The 18499-nt window shown below is 41.1% G+C and overlaps 1 protein-coding gene across 1 annotated transcript; it reads left to right on the top strand.

Annotated features, from left to right (window-relative positions):
* Positions 1–415: 415 nt before the first annotated feature.
* Positions 416–18299, top strand: LOC140999689 (uncharacterized). The gene is made up of 22 exons (XM_073470210.1): positions 416–465; positions 614–718; positions 876–980; positions 1309–1413; positions 1715–1816; positions 1975–2079; positions 2237–2341; positions 2670–2774; positions 3076–3177; positions 3336–3440; positions 4560–4661; positions 4820–4924; positions 6024–6125; positions 6284–6388; positions 7488–7589; positions 7755–7859; positions 12118–12176; positions 12732–13136; positions 13691–13762; positions 14615–15331; positions 16702–17334; positions 17656–18299. Exons 1-22 carry the CDS (start codon positions 416–418, stop codon positions 18297–18299), a joined length of 4140 nt encoding a protein of 1379 aa, XP_073326311.1.
* Positions 18300–18499: the final 200 nt, after the last annotated feature.

Here is an 18499-nt window from a genome sequence, read left to right as displayed (position 1 = left end):
TTTTACAGATACATGGCTCTCACAGGACAGCCATGCTGCAAACATATGATGATCTTATATAATCTTACACATTACTGTGGATAAAACTAGCCAACAGTAAATACAGTAGTTAAACTGAGCTGAACCTTAAACATCTACAGCATTAAAAGGACACTTGATTGCACATGAATGCAGCAGTAATATTAAATCTAAAAACATGAGATATCATAGATCTAACATCAGTCTGTCTAATGTTAGCCATTTTGACTTGACTGTATCAGAAAAATTAGTTCCCGACTGTTGATCATTTTTGTACGACACGTTGTCTTTATAGTGTCTGTGTTGTTTCCACAATAAGAGCTAATGAAGCCAATGAATTCAGTTCCAGAAAATGAAACTATGAGACCTAATTATCTCCTTTTTTTGTGGTTCAAGGATGGCAACACCTGTAAGGACCAGCAGCCCCTGGGTTCAAGGTGATCCAGGGTAAGATATTTTACTTATGTTGGTACTTTGATACAGAGAAGTTCACAGTAAAGGACAAAATAAACTGTAGATACTATCTTGAAGCTCAACAATAACAATAAAGATGTTAAAAGTATTAAAACAATGGTAATTTTAATCTTTCTAACAGTCCGTTTGAGGAAGACAGAGCAGTCTCTCCTGTACCCAGCAATGTTTCCATGAGAAGTGACAGGTCCATGGGTGAACCTCTCCACTTCAGGAAGGGAAAATCAGGGTAAGATATTTTAGTTATGTTGGATGTTTGATACAGAGTAAATCAATGGATGAGAATGTATTTGAAATAGTGACAGAATTACTGGAAGTTCCACCTCAAAAACAACAATAAAGATGTAAACAATGTTTGAAAGTTTGTAATTCTAATCTTCTTACAGTCCATGTGAGGGAGACAGATCAGTCTCTCCTGTACCCAGCAATGTTTCCATGAGAAGTGACAGGTCCATGGGTGAACCTCTCCACTTCAGGAAGGGACAACCGGGGTAAGATATTTTAGTTATGTTGGTACTTTGATACAGAGAGGTTCACAGTAAAGGAGAAAATAAACTGTAGATACTATCTTGAAGTTCAAAATGAACATTAAAGATGTTAAAAGTGTTATGGTTTGTCAATTTTAAAACATATTAAATCTGTCTTACAGTCCGATTGGGTAAGATATTTTTAGTTGTGTTGGATGTTTGATACAGAGAGAAAATCAATTGATAAGAATGTCGTTAAAATAGTGAAAGAAATACTGGAAGTTCCTACTCAACAATAACAATAAAGATGTTAAAAGTGTTCAAACATTGGTAATTCTAATCTGTTTTACAGTCCCTTTGAGGGAGACAGATCAGTCTCTCCTGTACCCAGCAATGTTTCCATGAGAAGTGACAGGTCCATGGGTGAACCTCTCCACTTCAGGAAGGGACAACCGGGGTAAGTTATTTTAGTTATGTTGGATGTTTGATCCAAATGAACTAAATAGATGAGAATGTATTTGAAATAGTGATAGAAATACTGGAAGTTACACCTCAAAAATATCAATAAAAATGTTAAAATGATTAAAAAATGAATGAGACACAACTGATTAACATGGGTGAATGCCATCTTATTTGCCAAAAAGCTGATGTCAGTAAACAAGGCGCATATCGGCTTTTACCGATGTTAGGCTGATAAATTGGTGCACCCCTAGTGTTATGGTTTGTCAATTTTAAAACATATTAAATCTGTTTTACAGTCCGTATGACCAAGAAAGAGCAGTCTCTCCTGTACCCAGCGTTGGTTCCATGGAAAGTGACAGGTTGGGTGAACCTCTCGACTTCAGTAGAGAAGAACCAGAGTAAGATGTTTTGATTATCTTGGATGGTAGATACAGAGTAAATAAATGGATGAGAATGTATTTGAAAATGTGAAATAAATACTGGAAGTTCCACCTCAAAAACAACAATAAAGATGTAAACAATGTTTGAAAGTTTGTAATTCTAATCTTTCTAACAGTCCGTTTGAGGAAGACAGATCAGTCTCTCCTGTACCCAGCAATGCTTCCATGAGAAGTGACAGGTCCATGGGTGAACCTCTCCACTTCAGGAAGGGAAAATCAGGGTAAGATATTTTAGTTATGTTGGATGTTTGATACAGAGTAAATCAATGGATGAGAATATATTTGAAATAGTGACAGAAATACTGGAAGTTCCACCTCAAAAACAACAATAAAGATGTAAACAATGTTTGAAAGTTTGTAATTCTAATCTTCTTACAGTCCATGTGAGGGAGACAGATCAGTCTCTCCTGTACCCAGCAATGTTTCCATGAGAAGTGACAGGTCCATGGGTGAACCTCTCCACTTCAGGAAGGGACAACCGGGGTAAGATATTTTAGTTATGTTGGTACTTTGATACAGAGAGGTTCACAGTAAAGGAGAAAATAAACTGTAGATACTATCTTGAAGTTCAAAATGAACATTAAAGATGTTAAAAGTGTTATGGTTTGTCAATTTTAAAACATATTAAATCTGTCTTACAGTCCGATTGGGTAAGATATTTTTAGTTGTGTTGGATGTTTGATACAGAGAGAAAATCAATTGATAAGAATGTCGTTAAAATAGTGAAAGAAATACTGGAAGTTCCTACTCAACAATAACAATAAAGATGTTAAAAGTGTTCAAACATTGGTAATTCTAATCTGTTTTACAGTCCCTTTGAGGGAGACAGATCAGTCTCTCCTGTACCCAGCAATGTTTCCATGAGAAGTGACAGGTCCATGGGTGAACCTCTCCACTTCAGGAAGGGACAACCGAGGTAAGTTATTTTAGTTATGTTGGATGTTTGATCCAAATGAACTAAATAGATGAGAATGTATTTGAAATAGTGATAGAAATACTGGAAGTTACACCTCAAAAATATCAATAAAAATGTTAAAATGATTAAAAAATGAATGAGACACAACTGATTAACATGGGTGAATGCCATCTTATTTGCCAAAAAGCTGATGTCAGTAAACAAGGCGCATATCGGCTTTTACCGATGTTAGGCTGATAAATTGGTGCACCCCTAGTGTTATGGTTTGTCAATTTGAAAACATATTAAATCTGTTTTACAGTCCGTATGACCAAGAAACAGCAGTCTCTCCTGTACCCAGCGATGTTTCCGTGGAAAGTGACAGGTTGGGTGAACCTCAGAACATCAGTAAAGGAGAATCAGGGTAAGATATTTTAATTATCTTGGATGGTAGATACAGAGTAAATAAACTGATGAGAATGTATTTGAAATAGTGAAATAAATACTGGGAGTTCTGACTCAAAAACAATAACAAAGATGTAAATAATGTTTGAAAGTTTCTAATTCTAATCTTTCTTACAGTCCATGTGAGGGAGACAGATCAGTCTCTCCTGTACCCAACGATGTTTCCAAGAAAAGTGACGGGTCCATGGGTGAACCTCAGAACATCAGTAAAGGAGAATCAAGGTAAGTTATTTTAGTTATGTTCTTGCTTTGATACAGAGGAAATAAATTGAAGGAAATAAGAAATCCTCTTTACAACAGAACAATTGAACTGTTTTAAAGTCATTCAGCCCTTTACTGCAAATAAGCACAAATTCAATTCTACAAATGTATAAAATATGAATGAAACAACCTTTGAAAAAGACTCTTTATAAAAAATAACTGCTTCAAAAGCCTTTCTAGCCCGCTATTCAAACTATCTACTCAATCAGGAGAGTTTTTCAGTACTTATAGCCCAACAACAACATTGTTTTTGTGTGAACGTAAATAAATGTGAAAGTAAAGGGATCAGAAAAGCAATAACATATGTAAGAAAACCATCAAATTGCTGTGATGCCTTCCTACTTGGCCTTTCTGGTCCGTGTTCCTCCAGAATCTCCTCAAACATGTCATGCTGAGTGGACCGGGCTCTGTCCCTTCATGCCCATTGTGGGTGATCTGCTCTCTCTAGCGTGCGTCCCATGTCTGTACATCTCCATCTGTGGCAGCAGACCTATCCATCAGCTGGCTTCAAGTGCTGCTTGTGTGTGTCATTTAACATCCTTGTTAAAGTAGCGGTCCTTATACCTTTGGATCCAGTGACGTCACCATGCACAATATGGGATCAGACTCCGTAACAGAAAAGCATTTGTTTACAGTCTCTGATAATGTGATCTTTGTTGTTTTAACACTGTGGTTGGTGTCAGCCTGGGTATAAAAGACATCTCAGGGCTCTCACGGAGGAGATCATGTCAGGAAAGGTTACTGGTTATCATGCAAACTGCAAGTCGCTGATCTGTCTCTCACAGTGTAACACTCTCACGCCGCCAACATTTTCTTTCACTCTTGTTTGACAGCAAACCACACTTCACACAGTACATTGCTCAGCATTTTGTGGGAAGGTGGGTTTGGACAGCGCATGTATCCAGTGCAAAATGAATGAGACACAACTGATTAACGTGGGTGAATGCCATCTTATTTGCCAAAAAGCTGATGTCAGTAAACAAGGCACATATCGGCTTATACCGATGTTAGGCTGATAAATTGGTGCATCCCTAGTGTTATGGTTTGTCAATTTTAAAACATATTAAATCTGTTTTACAGTCCGTATGACCAAGACAGATCAGTCTCTCCTGTACCCAGCGATGTTTCCGTGGAAAGTGACAGGTTGGGTGAACCTCAGAACATCAGTAAAGGAGAATCAGGGTAAGATATTTTAGTTATCTTGGATGGTAGATACAGAGTAAATAAATTGATGAGAATGTATTTGAAATAGTGAAATAAATACTGGAAGTTCCACCTCAAAAACAATAACAAAGATGTAAACAATGTTTAAAAGTTTCTAATTCTAATCTTTCTTACAGTCCATGTGAGGGAGACAGATCAGTCTCTGCTGTACCCAACGATGTTTCCGAGAAAAGTGACGGGTCCATGGGTGAACCTCAGAACATCAGTAAAGGAGAATCAAGGTAAGTTATTTTAGTTATGTTCTTGCTTTGATACAGAGGAAATAAATTGAAGGAAATAAGAAATCCTCTTTACAACAGAACAATTGAACTGTTTTAAAGTCATTCAGCCCTTTACTGCAAATAAGCACAAATTCAATTCTACAAATGTATAAAATATGAATGAAACAACCTTTGAAAAAGACTCTTTATAAAAAATAACTGCTTCAAAAGCCTTTCTAGCCCGCTATTCAAACTATATACTCAATCCGGAGAGTTTTTCAGTACTTATAGCCCGACAACAACATTGTTTTTGTGTGAACGTAAATAAATGTAAAAGTAAAGGGATCAGAAAAGCAATAACATATGTAAGAAAACCATCAAATTGCTGTGATGCCTTCCTACTTGGCCTTTCTGGTCCGTGTTCCTCCAGAATCTCCTGAAACATGTCATGCTGAGTGGACCGGGCTCTGTCCCTTCATGCCCATTGTGGGTGATCTGCTCTCTCTAGCGTGCGTCCCATGTCTGTACATCTCCGTCTGTGGCAGCAGACCTATCCATCAGCTGGCTTCAAGTGCTGCTTGTGTGTGTCATTTAACACATCCTTGTAAAAGTAGCGGTCCTTATACCTGGGATCCAGTGACGTCACCATGCACAATATGGGGTCAGACTCCGTAACAGAAAAGCATTTGTTTACAGTCTCTGATAATGTGATCTTTGTTGTTTTAACACTGTGGTTGGTGTCAGCCTGGATATAAAAGACGTCTCAGGGCTCTCACGGAGGAGATCATGTCAGGAAAGGTCACTGGATATCATGCAAACTACAAGTCGCTGATCTGTCTCTCACAGTGTAACACTCCCACACCACCGACGTTTTCTTTCACACTTCACACAGCACATTGCTCAGCATTTTGTGGGAAGATGGGTTTGGACAGCGTATGTACCCAGTGCAAAATGAATGAGACACAACTGATTAACGTGGGTGAATGCCATCTTATTTGCCAAAAAGCTGATGTCAGTAAACAAGGCAAATATCGGCTTATACCGATGTTAGGCTGATAAATTGGTGCATCCCTAGTGTTATGGTTTGTCAATTTTAAAACATATTAAATCTGTTTTACAGTCCGTATGACCAAGACAGATCAGTCTCTCCTGTACCCAGCGATGTTTCCGTGGAAAGTGACAGGTTGGGTGAACCTCAGAACATCAGTAAAGGAGAATCAGGGTAAGATATTTTAGTTATCTTGGATGGTAGATACAGAGTAAATAAATTGATGAGAATGTATTTGAAATAGTGAAATAAATACTGGAAGTTCCACCTCAAAAACAATAACAAAGATGTAAACAATGTTTAAAAGTTTCTAATTCTAATCTTTCTTACAGTCCATGTGAGGGAGACAGATCAGTCTCTGCTGTACCCAACGATGTTTCCGAGAAAAGTGACAGGTCCATGGGTGAACCTCAGAACATCAGTAAAGGAGAATCAAGGTAAGTTATTTTAGTTATGTTCTTGCTTTGATACAGAGGAAATAAATTGAAGGAAATAAGAAATCCTCTTTACAACAGAACAATTGAACTGTTTTAAAGTCATTCAGCCCTTTACTGCAAATAAGCACAAATTCAATTCTACAAATGTATAAAATATGAATGAAACAACCTTTGAAAAAGACTCTTTATAAAAAATAACTGCTTCAAAAGCCTTTCTAGCCCGCTATTCAAACTATATACTCAATCAGGAGAGTTTTTCAGTACTTATAGCCCGACAACAACATTGTTTTTGTGTGAACGTAAATAAATGTAAAAGTAAAGGGATCAGAAAAGCAATAACATATGTAAGAAAACCATCAAATTGCTGTGATGCCTTCCTACTTGGCCTTTCTGGTCCGTGTTCCTCCAGAATCTCCTGAAACATGTCATGCTGAGTGGACCGGGCTCTGTCCCTTCATGCCCATTGTGGGTGATCTGCTCTCTCTAGCGTGCGTCCCATGTCTGTACATCTCCGTCTGTGGCAGCAGACCTATCCACCAGCTGGCTTCAAGTGCTGCTTGTGTGTGTCATTTAACACATCCTTGTAAAAGTAGCGGTCCTTATGCCTGGGATCCAGTGACGTCACCATGCACAATATGGGGTCAGACTCCGTAACAGAAAAGCATTTGTTTACAGTCTCTGATAATGTGATCTTTGTTGTTTTAACACTGTGGTTGGTGTCAGCCTGGATATAAAAGACGTCTCAGGGCTCTCACGGAGGAGATCATGTCAGGAAAGGTCACTGGATATCATGCAAACTACAAGTCGCTGATCTGTCTCTCACAGTGTAACACTCCCACACCACCGACGTTTTCTTTCACACTTCACACAGCACATTGCTCAGCATTTTGTGGGAAGATGGGTTTGGACAGCGTATGTACCCAGTGCAAAATGAATGAGACACAACTGATTAACGTGGGTGAATGCCATCTTATTTGCCAAAAAGCTGATGTCAGTAAACAAGGCAAATATCGGCTTATACCGATGTTAGGCTGATAAATTGGTGCATCCCTAGTGTTATGGTTTGTCAATTTTAAAACATATTAAATCTGTTTTACAGTCCGTATGACCAAGAAAGAGCAGTCTCTGCTGTACCCAGCGATGTTTCCGTGGAAAGTGACAGGTTGAGTAAACCTCAGAACATCAGCAAAGAAGGATCAGGGTAAGATATTTTAATTATCTTGGATGGCAGATACAGAGTAAATAAATTGACGAGAATGTATTTGAAATAGTGAAATAAATACTGGAAGTTCCACCTCAAAACAATAACAAAGATGTAAACAATGTGTTAATGTTTAAAAGTTTCTAATTCTAATCTTTCTTACAGTCCATGTGAGGGAGACAGATCATTCTCTTCTGTACCCAACGATGTTTCCATGAAAAGTGACGGGTCCATGGGTGAACCTCAGAACATCAGTAAAGAAAAACCAGGGTAAGATATTTTGGTCATGTTCTTTGTTTGATAGGTTCAGAGTGCAGAAGACAAAAACTTAGAGAAGGACTTGTCAGAGTAATCAGACTTTACTGCAGTTTTCGCATTGAAGCTAAAAAGTTTTTTTCCCAGATGTTAAAAATTTTAAACTTTGTTTTTGTGAAATCACTCAATCTCCCTTTCAGTCAATTCACTCGGTAAAACACATATAGTATGGGATATCACGCCCCCGCGTGGCATGACTGAAGACACCTCTATTCACACCTTTACGGCAGATGATCTGTGATGACGTATGTGAGGCCCCGCCTGCACATATATACGTGCACCGCCACAGTCATCCCTCAGTTCTTACGCTGTTCACCTCGCTAAGAACACCTCTTCCGAGTCAGGCTAACCAGCTGCTGCTAGTTAGCTTGGTCTTGTTGTGGCTACTGCCGGCTCGAAATTAGCTTAACTGCCCCTGTTGGTGTTAGCTGCTGGCTACCCACGGAGCGCTAATTTCGTCTGCTTTTCTGGGTTTTGTGTCTCGATATGAGCGCGGAGCCTAAGCGAGCAAAGGGAAAGTCTTCTGTTCGCCCCTGTCCTCAGGGGTGTGGCTTCTCCCTGCACGAGAAAGACTTCCACGAAGCGTCTCCCGTCTGCCTGGGGATTGTCCACACCAGGAGAGCGTTGTCTGTGCCTGAGTCATGTGATTCCTGTCTCCAGCTCCGGAGCTCAACCCTGGAAAGACGGGTCAAGTTTGTGGAGAGAGTGCTAAGAAAGACAGCCATTGCACAGCTCGACCCCCTCCTCTCCGAGTCGAGGGGCCCTGGCTTCGTCCGAGTCCGGCGGCGAGGAGCTCTTGGTCGAAGACCCCGTGAGAAGCTGGGCAGACCACATGGAGTGTGCTGACGGGCTAGCTGGGTTTGAGCCGGCCCCCTCCGAGGGCGCTAGCCAGCCGCTACCCGGGCTAGCCTCCTACCATGAGGACGATGACGTGTTGGACCTTGGCCTGGATGTGCATGGCTTATCGGAGGATGAACAGGAGCCGCTGTCGTCGGATCAGTACGCCGCCGCTGCTGCGCCCGTTGACCAGGTTGAGACATCATTCCTCTCACCATTCCTCTCACTGTACTGCCGTGCAGCTGAGAAACTGGAAGTGGACTGGCCCTCTCCTCCACCGGCTCAGAAGCCGTCGTGGTTCTCGGGGTTTTTCCTTCCTCCCAAACCGACGACTGTCAGGAACAACCTGCCCATGTTCCCTGATTTTGTCGCGGAGCTCACCTCGACGTGGAACAAACCGCTGTCTACCCGCGCCACGGTGCCCGGCTATGGACAGTTTTTGGACCTGGATGGAGCTGAAAAAGCTGGTTTGGTCAACCCTCCGCCTATGAAGGCGTCCCTGGCAGCATATCTAGCCCCGGCCCAGAACCACGGTGTCGGCGGCCCCACCACTCTCCCATCCAAGCACGGCAGGTTCTCCGCATCCCAGCTGGAGAAGATTTACCGGACACAAGCAAGCACGGCCCGTGCACTGAGCTCTGTCACCATGCTTCAGACATATCAAGCTATGTGTCTGGCGGAACTCGGGTCGCGTATGCCTCCTGACAGTCCACTGTCCCCTCTCCTTATTGAGGTTAGAGTTGCTACGGATTACATCCTCCAAGTGTCCTGCTGTGCAGCGCTCTCCCTGGGAAGAGGGATGGCTTCCACGGTGGTGGCACAGAGGCACCTGTGGCTGACTCTCTCCGATGTTCCAGACAGGGACAGAGCTGTCTATCTGGACGGGCCAGTGTCAGCTGATGGTTTGTTTGGACAGTCGCTCGATGCCATCCAGGCTAAGTTTGAGCTGAGGAAGAAGCAAACCGAGGCTCTGAGCAGCATCATCCCCAGACGTGATGCTAAGCCCAAACAGCCAGCCAATCTGCACAAACCGGCACCGCCGCCTCCTCCCAAGAGGACTACGACACCCGCAAGTTTGGGACCCCAGCCGGTGAAGCGACAAACACCCGGTCAGAACCCACGCCCCTTGGCTTGGAGCAAGGGCCCGCCACCTGGCCTCCAGAAGGGCTCAGCGCCCTGGAGGAAGAAGCAGCAGTCATCCTAGCTTCGGGATCGACTCGAGAGGGGCTCCAGCAGCAGGGAGACACTACTGCCCCTCAGTTGTTGCCGGCAAAAAGGCCACGTTTATGTTTTGTTTAGGGGTCCAGTCCCGAGAGGCGCTGCACTCCCCTAACACAGTCTACCAAGCACAAAACCCCCTCACACACAAATGCCCCAAAAATGGTGCCTGTTCACTGTGTGAATGTTGTAAATGTGCATTTATTGAATTCAATAAAGATTTCGTTTTGTTCTCAAAACATTGTGAATCAAATAAGCCAGAGGGCGACAGCCCCTCCCCCACAGTGCTGCAGGTCAGTCGGCTAGCTGTTCACCTTCCTCGGTGGCGCGCATGCGCAGTCTCACCTTGGGTAGAGAGAACCGTTGCCATGGGTTACCATTTACAGTTCGGGGCACGGCCGCCTCGCTTCCACTCTGTAATAAACACAGTTGTAGGAGATGAAGCAGCAGCAGTTCTGAGGGAAGAAATAAATAACTTGTTGAACCGAGTTGTTCCCGCTTCGGAAACGAACAAAGGTTGGTACAGCCGTTATTTTGTTGTTCCGAAGAAAGGAGGAGGGCTCCGTCCTTTTCTAGACTTGTGTGTTAAACAAATACCTACGAACTTACAAGTTCAAAATGCTTACACTCAGACAGCTACTGAGCGCGATCAGACCAGGAGATTGGTTTACAATCGATCTGACAGACGCTTACTTTCACGTAGCGATTCACCCGGACCACAGGCAGTTTCTGAGGTTTGCATTCGAGGGCACAGCCTATGAATACCTGGTGCTGCTGTTCGGCTTGTCGCTCGCCCCCCGAACATTCACCAAATGTGCCGAGGTGGCCTTGGCTCCGCTTCAGGAGAAAGGCGTTCGCATATTAGCCTATCTGGACGATTGGGTAATTATTGCGAGCTCCAGAGAGCGAGCAGCGGCTCAGCTGTCACTGACCCTGTCACACATCCAAACGCTGGGCTTTTCAGTAAATCTACAGAAAAGTTCACTGACCCCTAGTCAACAGCTTTCTTTCCTCGGGTTGGAAATATGCTCCGTTTTGAACCGAGGATGTCTGTCAGAGCACCGGGTGGCTGCGTTTCACTGCTGCCTTGCTCAATTTCAGTTGGGACGCAAACTGCGTTTCCGGACGATTTTACAGCTGACAGGCATGATGGCATCTATGATCGCTGTAGTGCCGCTCGGGCTGTTAAAGATGCGAGCGTGTCAACTACGGCTGGGCGGTGGTTTGGGTACAAGAGGACGTTAAACAAATAACTGTAATATGTAAAGTATGCTGCAAAAGCGTCGCCACAAAAGGTGGTAGTACAACAAATTTATATCACCATTTGAGAACCCACCCGCTAGAAAACGAAGAGTGCTTGAAACTCCGCATGAGCGCATCTCCGGCCGGTGCCATATCGAAGAAAGTGCCGAAGCAACCAGCACTGACGCAGTTGAGTCTGGTGTCTTCTTTTTCCAGAACAACACCATACGACAAAAATAGTCAAAAACAGAAGGAGATAACATCCGCAGTAACCTACCACATAGCGAAAGACATGGCCCCAGTGAGTGTGGTTGAAAAGCCCGGATTCAGAAAGCTCATCAACACACTTGACCCAAGATATAATCTACCTAGAGGCGAATATTTTGCAGAGAAAGCTCTACCTAAGTTGCACATTAAAGTGAGAGAAGAGCTGGCCAATACATTTCATACAGAAGAAACCAAAAGTAAAGCTGTGAACTTTTCATTTTCACCATTTGATTTCCTATTATGCAGCTTATTTTTATTTTACTGTTTTTTTAAATTACCTGTGTGACATCCTGCACAAAAGTGCATGTATTTCTTTTAAAATATCCTAGTGGCATTATGCACAAAATGTGCACTTTTATTTAGTGTTGTTTGAAATGTTATTAGTGTCATCATGCACAAAAAGGCACTTTATTTTATTTATTTGTTTAAATATTGTACTGGCATTATGTACAAAATGTGCACTTTAATTTAGTGTTATTTTGATACATCATATTAGTTACATCATGAATTAAAGACACTTTATTTGTTTTGAAATGACATGATGTTTGTGCCACCTCAAACATTACCTCAAACATGAATAATTTAAATCTTTGTTAGAGTAAATGTATCTCATGTATTTATGTATTTGTGTTTTGTGTTTGTGTTGAAGCGCAACCGATCAGAATCCAGACACCACTAAGCCCAGCAGTGTGGACACTTCGAGCAAAGGTTAGAATAAGCAACACATAAACTTTTGTCAGCTTAAAGCTGCTGTTAACGTTTTCATTGTTTTAGCTAACGTCTGTTTTGCAGTTAGCAATCCCCTCTCTCCTCTTTGCATCGCCACATGTACTAAGTGCTAATCAGCAGACGGAGCAGCAAGCAGGAGGATCCTGCTCTGTGTGTGTTCACAAGCAGACAGGACCGCCCCTTTATAGAGTTCTCTATCCTGATTGGATGAAGTGGGCAGGGATACTAGAAAATTAATTTCCTATTCCACAGCATGAGCAAGAGGAGGAGAGACATGGTTACTGACCAAACACTTTGTAACAGTGGTTACTGCTGGAATATAGAGATATTTAACACGTATTTCTTTATTGCAAACTCATAGATACATTTCTTTATTCTCATACATTTTTAATCCCTCGACTTTGATTGCAGGTATAACACAAAACATCACGTGACAAAACTTTTTTATGTTTGCCATTTAATTGTTTAGGAATGTGACATTTATTGAAATTACTGCATTCTGCTCTGTTTGTATTGTCTTTATTGTTTCTTTAGGGAAAGCCGTCAATCCCAAACTCACAGCAGACCTGAAAAGACGAATCCTCAGTCAGCATGAAGAAGAAGTGAAGAAACTTGAGACTGACACAGAACTTTACAATATAGGAAAAGAAAACAAAGAAAATAAAGTACAAACCTATGATGAATTATTTCCGAAGTCACGGACAAAGACAGTGCGAACAGTGCTAATGAAAGGAGCTGCTGGTGTTGGTAAAACACTTCAAACAAGGAGGTTCATGGTAGACTGGGCAGAAGGAAAGTCCAACAAAAACATAGACCTGATAGTGTCATTGAAGTTCAGCGAGCTGAATTCAAGAAAAGATGAAGTTCAAAGCATGAAAGATCTGCTTCGTTATTCCCTCAGTGATGATGAACACCCAGAAGTTTGCAAGTTTGATAAATGTAAGATAGTTTTTGTACTTGATGGTTTGGAGGAATGTGACCTTCCTCTGGACATGAAAAAGGAAAAGAAAAATAAACTGACTGATATGCACAAGCCAGCCTCGATGGATGTGCTGCTAACAAACCTCATCAAGGGGAATTTGCTTCCCTCCGCTCGTCTCTGGATCATCTCTCAACCTTCAGGGGTTGATAAGATTCCCCCTAAATATATTCATAAACAGACAGAATGTCGAGGTATGAAACAATAACAATAACTTAGTCTCATAACTCATATTATGTATCGTGTGATCTGTATCATGTGTCATTCTTGATGTTGATGTTGATCAGGAAACACTGCAAAAGCTGAAACCATGACATACATCACTTTAATGAAGATGTTTCATAAACTCAACTAAAATTAATGTCATTGCAAATTCCTACTTACATTTTGTGTTTTACTGCCATTTTCCTCTCTGGGCTTTAACTGCTGGTGTAACAAAATGCATAATGTGACACTGTATTTTTTGCAGTCACTGTACTCTGTTTTCTCTATAATGTCTTTATCATTTCTTTAGGCAAAGACTTCAGAAATGAACTGACAGCAGACCTGAAGGCAACAATCCGCCATCAGCATGAAGAGGAACTGAGTAAACTTGAGACTGACACAGAACTCTACAAGATGGGAAAAGAAAAAAAAACACAAACCTATGATGGATTATTTCCGAAGTCACGGACAGAGAAAGTGCAAACAGTGCTAATGACGGGAGTTCCTGGTGTTGGTAAAACACATCAAACAAGGAGGTTCATGGTAGACTGGGCAAAAGGAAAGTCCAACAAGAACATAGACTTGATAGTTTCATTGAAGTTCAGCGAGCTGCCAAGAAAAGAAAAAGTTCAAAGCATGACAGATCTGCTTCGTCATTCCCTCAATGACAGAAAACACAGATTAGCTTGCCAGTACAACAAATGTGAAGTAGCTTTTGTCCTTGATGGTTTGGAAGAATGTGACCTTCCTCTGGACTTTGAAAAAAAGGAGGACCTGACTGATATGCACAAGCCAGCCTCGATGGATGTGCTGCTAACAAACCTCATCAAGGGGAATTTGCTTCCCTCCGCTCGTCTCTGGATCGTCTCTCAACCTTCAGGAGTTGAGAAGATTCCCCCTAAATATATTCAGAAACAGACAGAATGTCGAGGTATGAAACAATAACAGTAACATATTTTCAAAACTCTGTGTCACTCTTTCTGTTAGATTGGAAAATTATACAAGTTGCAACCATGACATATAACAATGTTACTGCAGATTTTATGAACATTACTAAACTGAATTTATGTGTTTCAACAACAGTGACATAATTCTTAACACTGGTAACTTTTAACTCTTGTTGTGGTGCAACTTGTTCACTGTGTTGTATCATGAATAACTTTAGCTGACTTAAAGGTGATTACATCTACCCTTCATCATCAATAATGTGCTGAAATTTATTCTGTTTATCCAGAAACATTGAAGCGACGGCAGCAGCTGGTATCAGCCCTGAGAAAAAGGTTTCGTAGTGAGAACACTGAAGTTGAAAACAAAGATCATCCGAACCAACAAAACACAGAACACATCATCAGAGAGGAGAAAAGTAATGAGGTCGATAGTGGAGAGAAATCTGTGACACAAGTGAAAGCAACATCTGACATCTTCAAAGATACAAAAGAAAAAACAATCAGAACTGTGCTGACTATCGGAGAAGCTGGAATTGGAAAATCCTTCCATGCGCAGAAATTCAAAACAGAGTGGGCTAAAAATGACAAGGGGTCATATTTAACTCAGGCTTTCAATTCAGTAATGTCCTTTTGGAGCAAAGCTGAAGAAGAAGTGATATTTCCACTGGACTTCTCTGAGCTCAATCAGATGAAAGAGACAAAAGTCAGTTTAGTGGGACTTCTTGAGCGTTTCTTCAAGGAAACAAAGGAGTGTGTGATTTCTAACTATGAGCAGTTCAAAGTTGTATTTGTCTTGGATGGACTGGAGGATTATCAACCTCCTCTCGACTTTGACAACTGTAACATCTTGACTGACACCAGAGAGCCAGCTTCAGTAGATGTGCTACTGACAAACCTCATCAGAGGGAAGCTGTTTCCTTCTGCCCGGCTTTGGATAACCTCCCAACCTTCAGCTGCCAAACAGTTGCCTGATACATGTGTCGACAGGACGACAGAAATAAGATGTAAGCTCATGGGTGTGGATGGAGGTAGTCATAAATAAGGGTCCAATCATATCCAAATGCTCTAAACTGCTGTGAAATGTAAACAGACCATGAAAAAAAAATGAGAAGCGTCCAACATAGACAGCATGTCAGAGAGGTGTCTAATTAAACCAAATGTATGCTGTAAGTTGGAGATGGTGCTGCACTGGAATGCTATAAAGACCTTTATAATGTTCGTCCAACCCCTTAACTTACATGAGAGGAACAAGGCTTACAGTACAAGTCAAGTACAATTTCTTAACATTGACTTTTAAGTCTTAAATAAATCATAAGGCAGTCATCACCACATGTGGTGCAGCTTTTCATGTTTAACAACAACAGAACAATATAATTCATAATGATACAGTTGAAATCATTCATTTACCTTCTGCCAGCACTAGAGCAAGCAGCACAGGCTTTAAACCAAATTAACACAGTCTCTTCATGACTACAGTTTTAAATAGTTTTAGATTAGCCTAGTTTTAAAAAAACTGACACAATTTCTGAATATTTCTCAAAGTGAGAGGAGAGTTCACTCAGAACTAAATGGAGCTTTATGTCTTTAAAGAAGCATATTTCAAATTAACAGTATGTCAGTGAAGCACCGCCAACTTAAAGAACACTTATTGACAGTATAATATAACTTACAAAATAAATAACTTTGAAATTAGACCAGCAGGATGAGGGGATGCCGATGGCAGTGGCCTCCCCAGCAGGACAATGTGCACTACTACTATCTAATATATTATTAACACAAATATGTAATAAGTGTTTTGTGTTTGTGTTGAAGCTTACCCGATCAGAAAACAGACACCAATAAGCCCAGCAGTGTGGACACCTCGAGCAAAGGTTACAGTAAACTAACACAGAAACTTTTATCAGCTTAAAGCTGCTGTAATTCATCGTTTAGCTAACATCTGTTTTGCAGTTAGCAATCCCATCTCTTCTCTTTACGTCGCCACATGTACGCAGAGTGCTAATCAGCAGACAGAGCAGCAAACAGGAGGATCCTGCTCTCTGTGTTCACAAGCAGACAGGACCGCCCCTTTATGGAGTTCTCTATCCTGATTGGATGAAGTGGGCAGGAGAGACATGGTTACTGACCAAACACTCTATAACAGTGGTTGCTGCTGGAATATAGAGATATTTAACGCTTATTTCTTTATTGCAAACTCATAGATACATTTCTTTATTCTCATACATTTTTAATCCCTCGACTTTGATTGCAGGTATAACACAAAACATCACGTGACAAAACTTTTTTATGTTTGCCATTTAATTGTTTAGGAATGTGACATTTATTGAAATTACTGCATTCTGCTCTGTTTGTATTGTCTTTATTGTTTCTTTAGGGAAAGCCGTCAATCCCAAACTCACAGCAGACCTGAAAAGACGAATCCTCAGTCAGCATGAAGAAGAAGTGAAGAAACTTAAGACTGACACAGAACTCTACGATATAGGAAAAGAAAACAAAGAAAATAAAGTACAAACCTATGATGAATTATTTCAGAAGTCACTGACAAAGACAGTGCGAACAGTGCTAATGAAAGGAGCTGCTGGTGTTGGTAAAACACTTCAAACAAGGAGGTTCATGGTAGACTGGGCAGAAGGAAAGTCCAACAACAACATAGACCTGATAGTGTCATTGAAGTTTGGCGAGCTGAATTCAAGAAAAGCTGAAGTTCAAAGCATGAAAGATCTGTTTCATTATTCCGTCAATGATGATAAACACCCAGAAGTTTGCAGGTTTGACGACTGTAGCATAGCTTTTGTCCTCGATGGTTTGGAAGAATGTGACCTTCCTCTGGACTTTGAAAAGAAAGAGGACCTGACTGATATGAACAAGCCAGCTTCGATGGATGTGCTGCTAACAAACCTCATCAAGGGGAATTTGCTTCCCTCCGCTCATCTCTGGATCGTCTCTCAACCTTCAGGAGTTGAGAAGATTCCCTCTGAATATATTCAGAAACAGACAGAATGTCGAGGTATGAAACAATAACAATAACTTAGTCTCATAACTCATATTATGTATCATGTGATCTGTATCATGTTTCATTTCTGATGTTGATGTTGATCAGGAAATACTGCAAAAGCTGAAACCATGACATACATCACTTTTATGGAAGATGTTTCATAAACTCAACTAAAATTAATGTCATTGCAAATTCCTACTTACATTTTGTGTATTACTGCCATTTTCCTCTCTGGGCTTTAACTGCTGGTATAACAAAATGCATAATGTGACACTGTATTTTTTGCAGTCACTGTACTCTGTTTTCTCTATAATGTCTTTATCATTTCTTTAGGCAAAGACTTCAAACATGAACTGACAGCAGACCTGAAGGCAACAATCCGCCATCAGCATGAAGAGGAACTGAGAAAACATGAGACTGACACAGAACTCTACGAGATAGGAGAAGAAAACAAAGATGAAAAACAAACTGATAATACATTATTTCTCGATTCAGAGCAAAAGACAGTGCGAACAGTGCTAATGAAGGGAGTTCCTCGTGTTGGTAAAACACATCAAACAAGGAGGTTCATGGTAGACTGGGCAGAAGAAAAGTCCGACAAGAACATAGACCTGATAGTGTCATTGAAGTTCAGCGAGCTGAATTCAAGAAAAGAAAAAGTTCAAAGCATGACAGATCTGCTTCGTCATTCCCTCAATGACAGAAAACACAGATTAGCTTGCCAGTACAACAAATGTGAAGTAGCTTTTGTCCTTGATGGTTTGGAAGAATGTGACCTTCCTCTGGACTTTGAAAAAAAGGAGGACCTGACTGATATGCACAAGCCAGCCTCGATGGATGTGCTGCTAACAAACCTCATCAAGGGGAATTTGCTTCCCTCCGCTCGTCTCTGGATCGTCTCTCAACCTTCAGGAGTTGATAAGATTCCCTCTGAATATATTCAGAAACAGACAGAATGTCGAGGTATGAAACAATAACAATAACTTAGTCTCATAACTCTGTGTCACTCTTTCTGTTAGATTGGAAAATTATGGGTAGGAAATACTGTAAGTTGCAACCATGACATATAACAATGTTACTGCAGATTTTATGAACATTACTAAACTGAATTTATGTTTCAACAAAAGTGACATAATTCTTAACACTGGTAACTTTAAACTCTTGTTGTGGTGTAACT

Source organism: Pagrus major, chromosome 7 (assembly GCF_040436345.1).
Source record: "Pagrus major chromosome 7, Pma_NU_1.0".
NCBI classification, from domain to species: Eukaryota; Metazoa; Chordata; class Actinopteri; order Spariformes; family Sparidae; genus Pagrus; species Pagrus major.
This window is presented reverse-complemented; position numbering and strand designations above follow the sequence as displayed.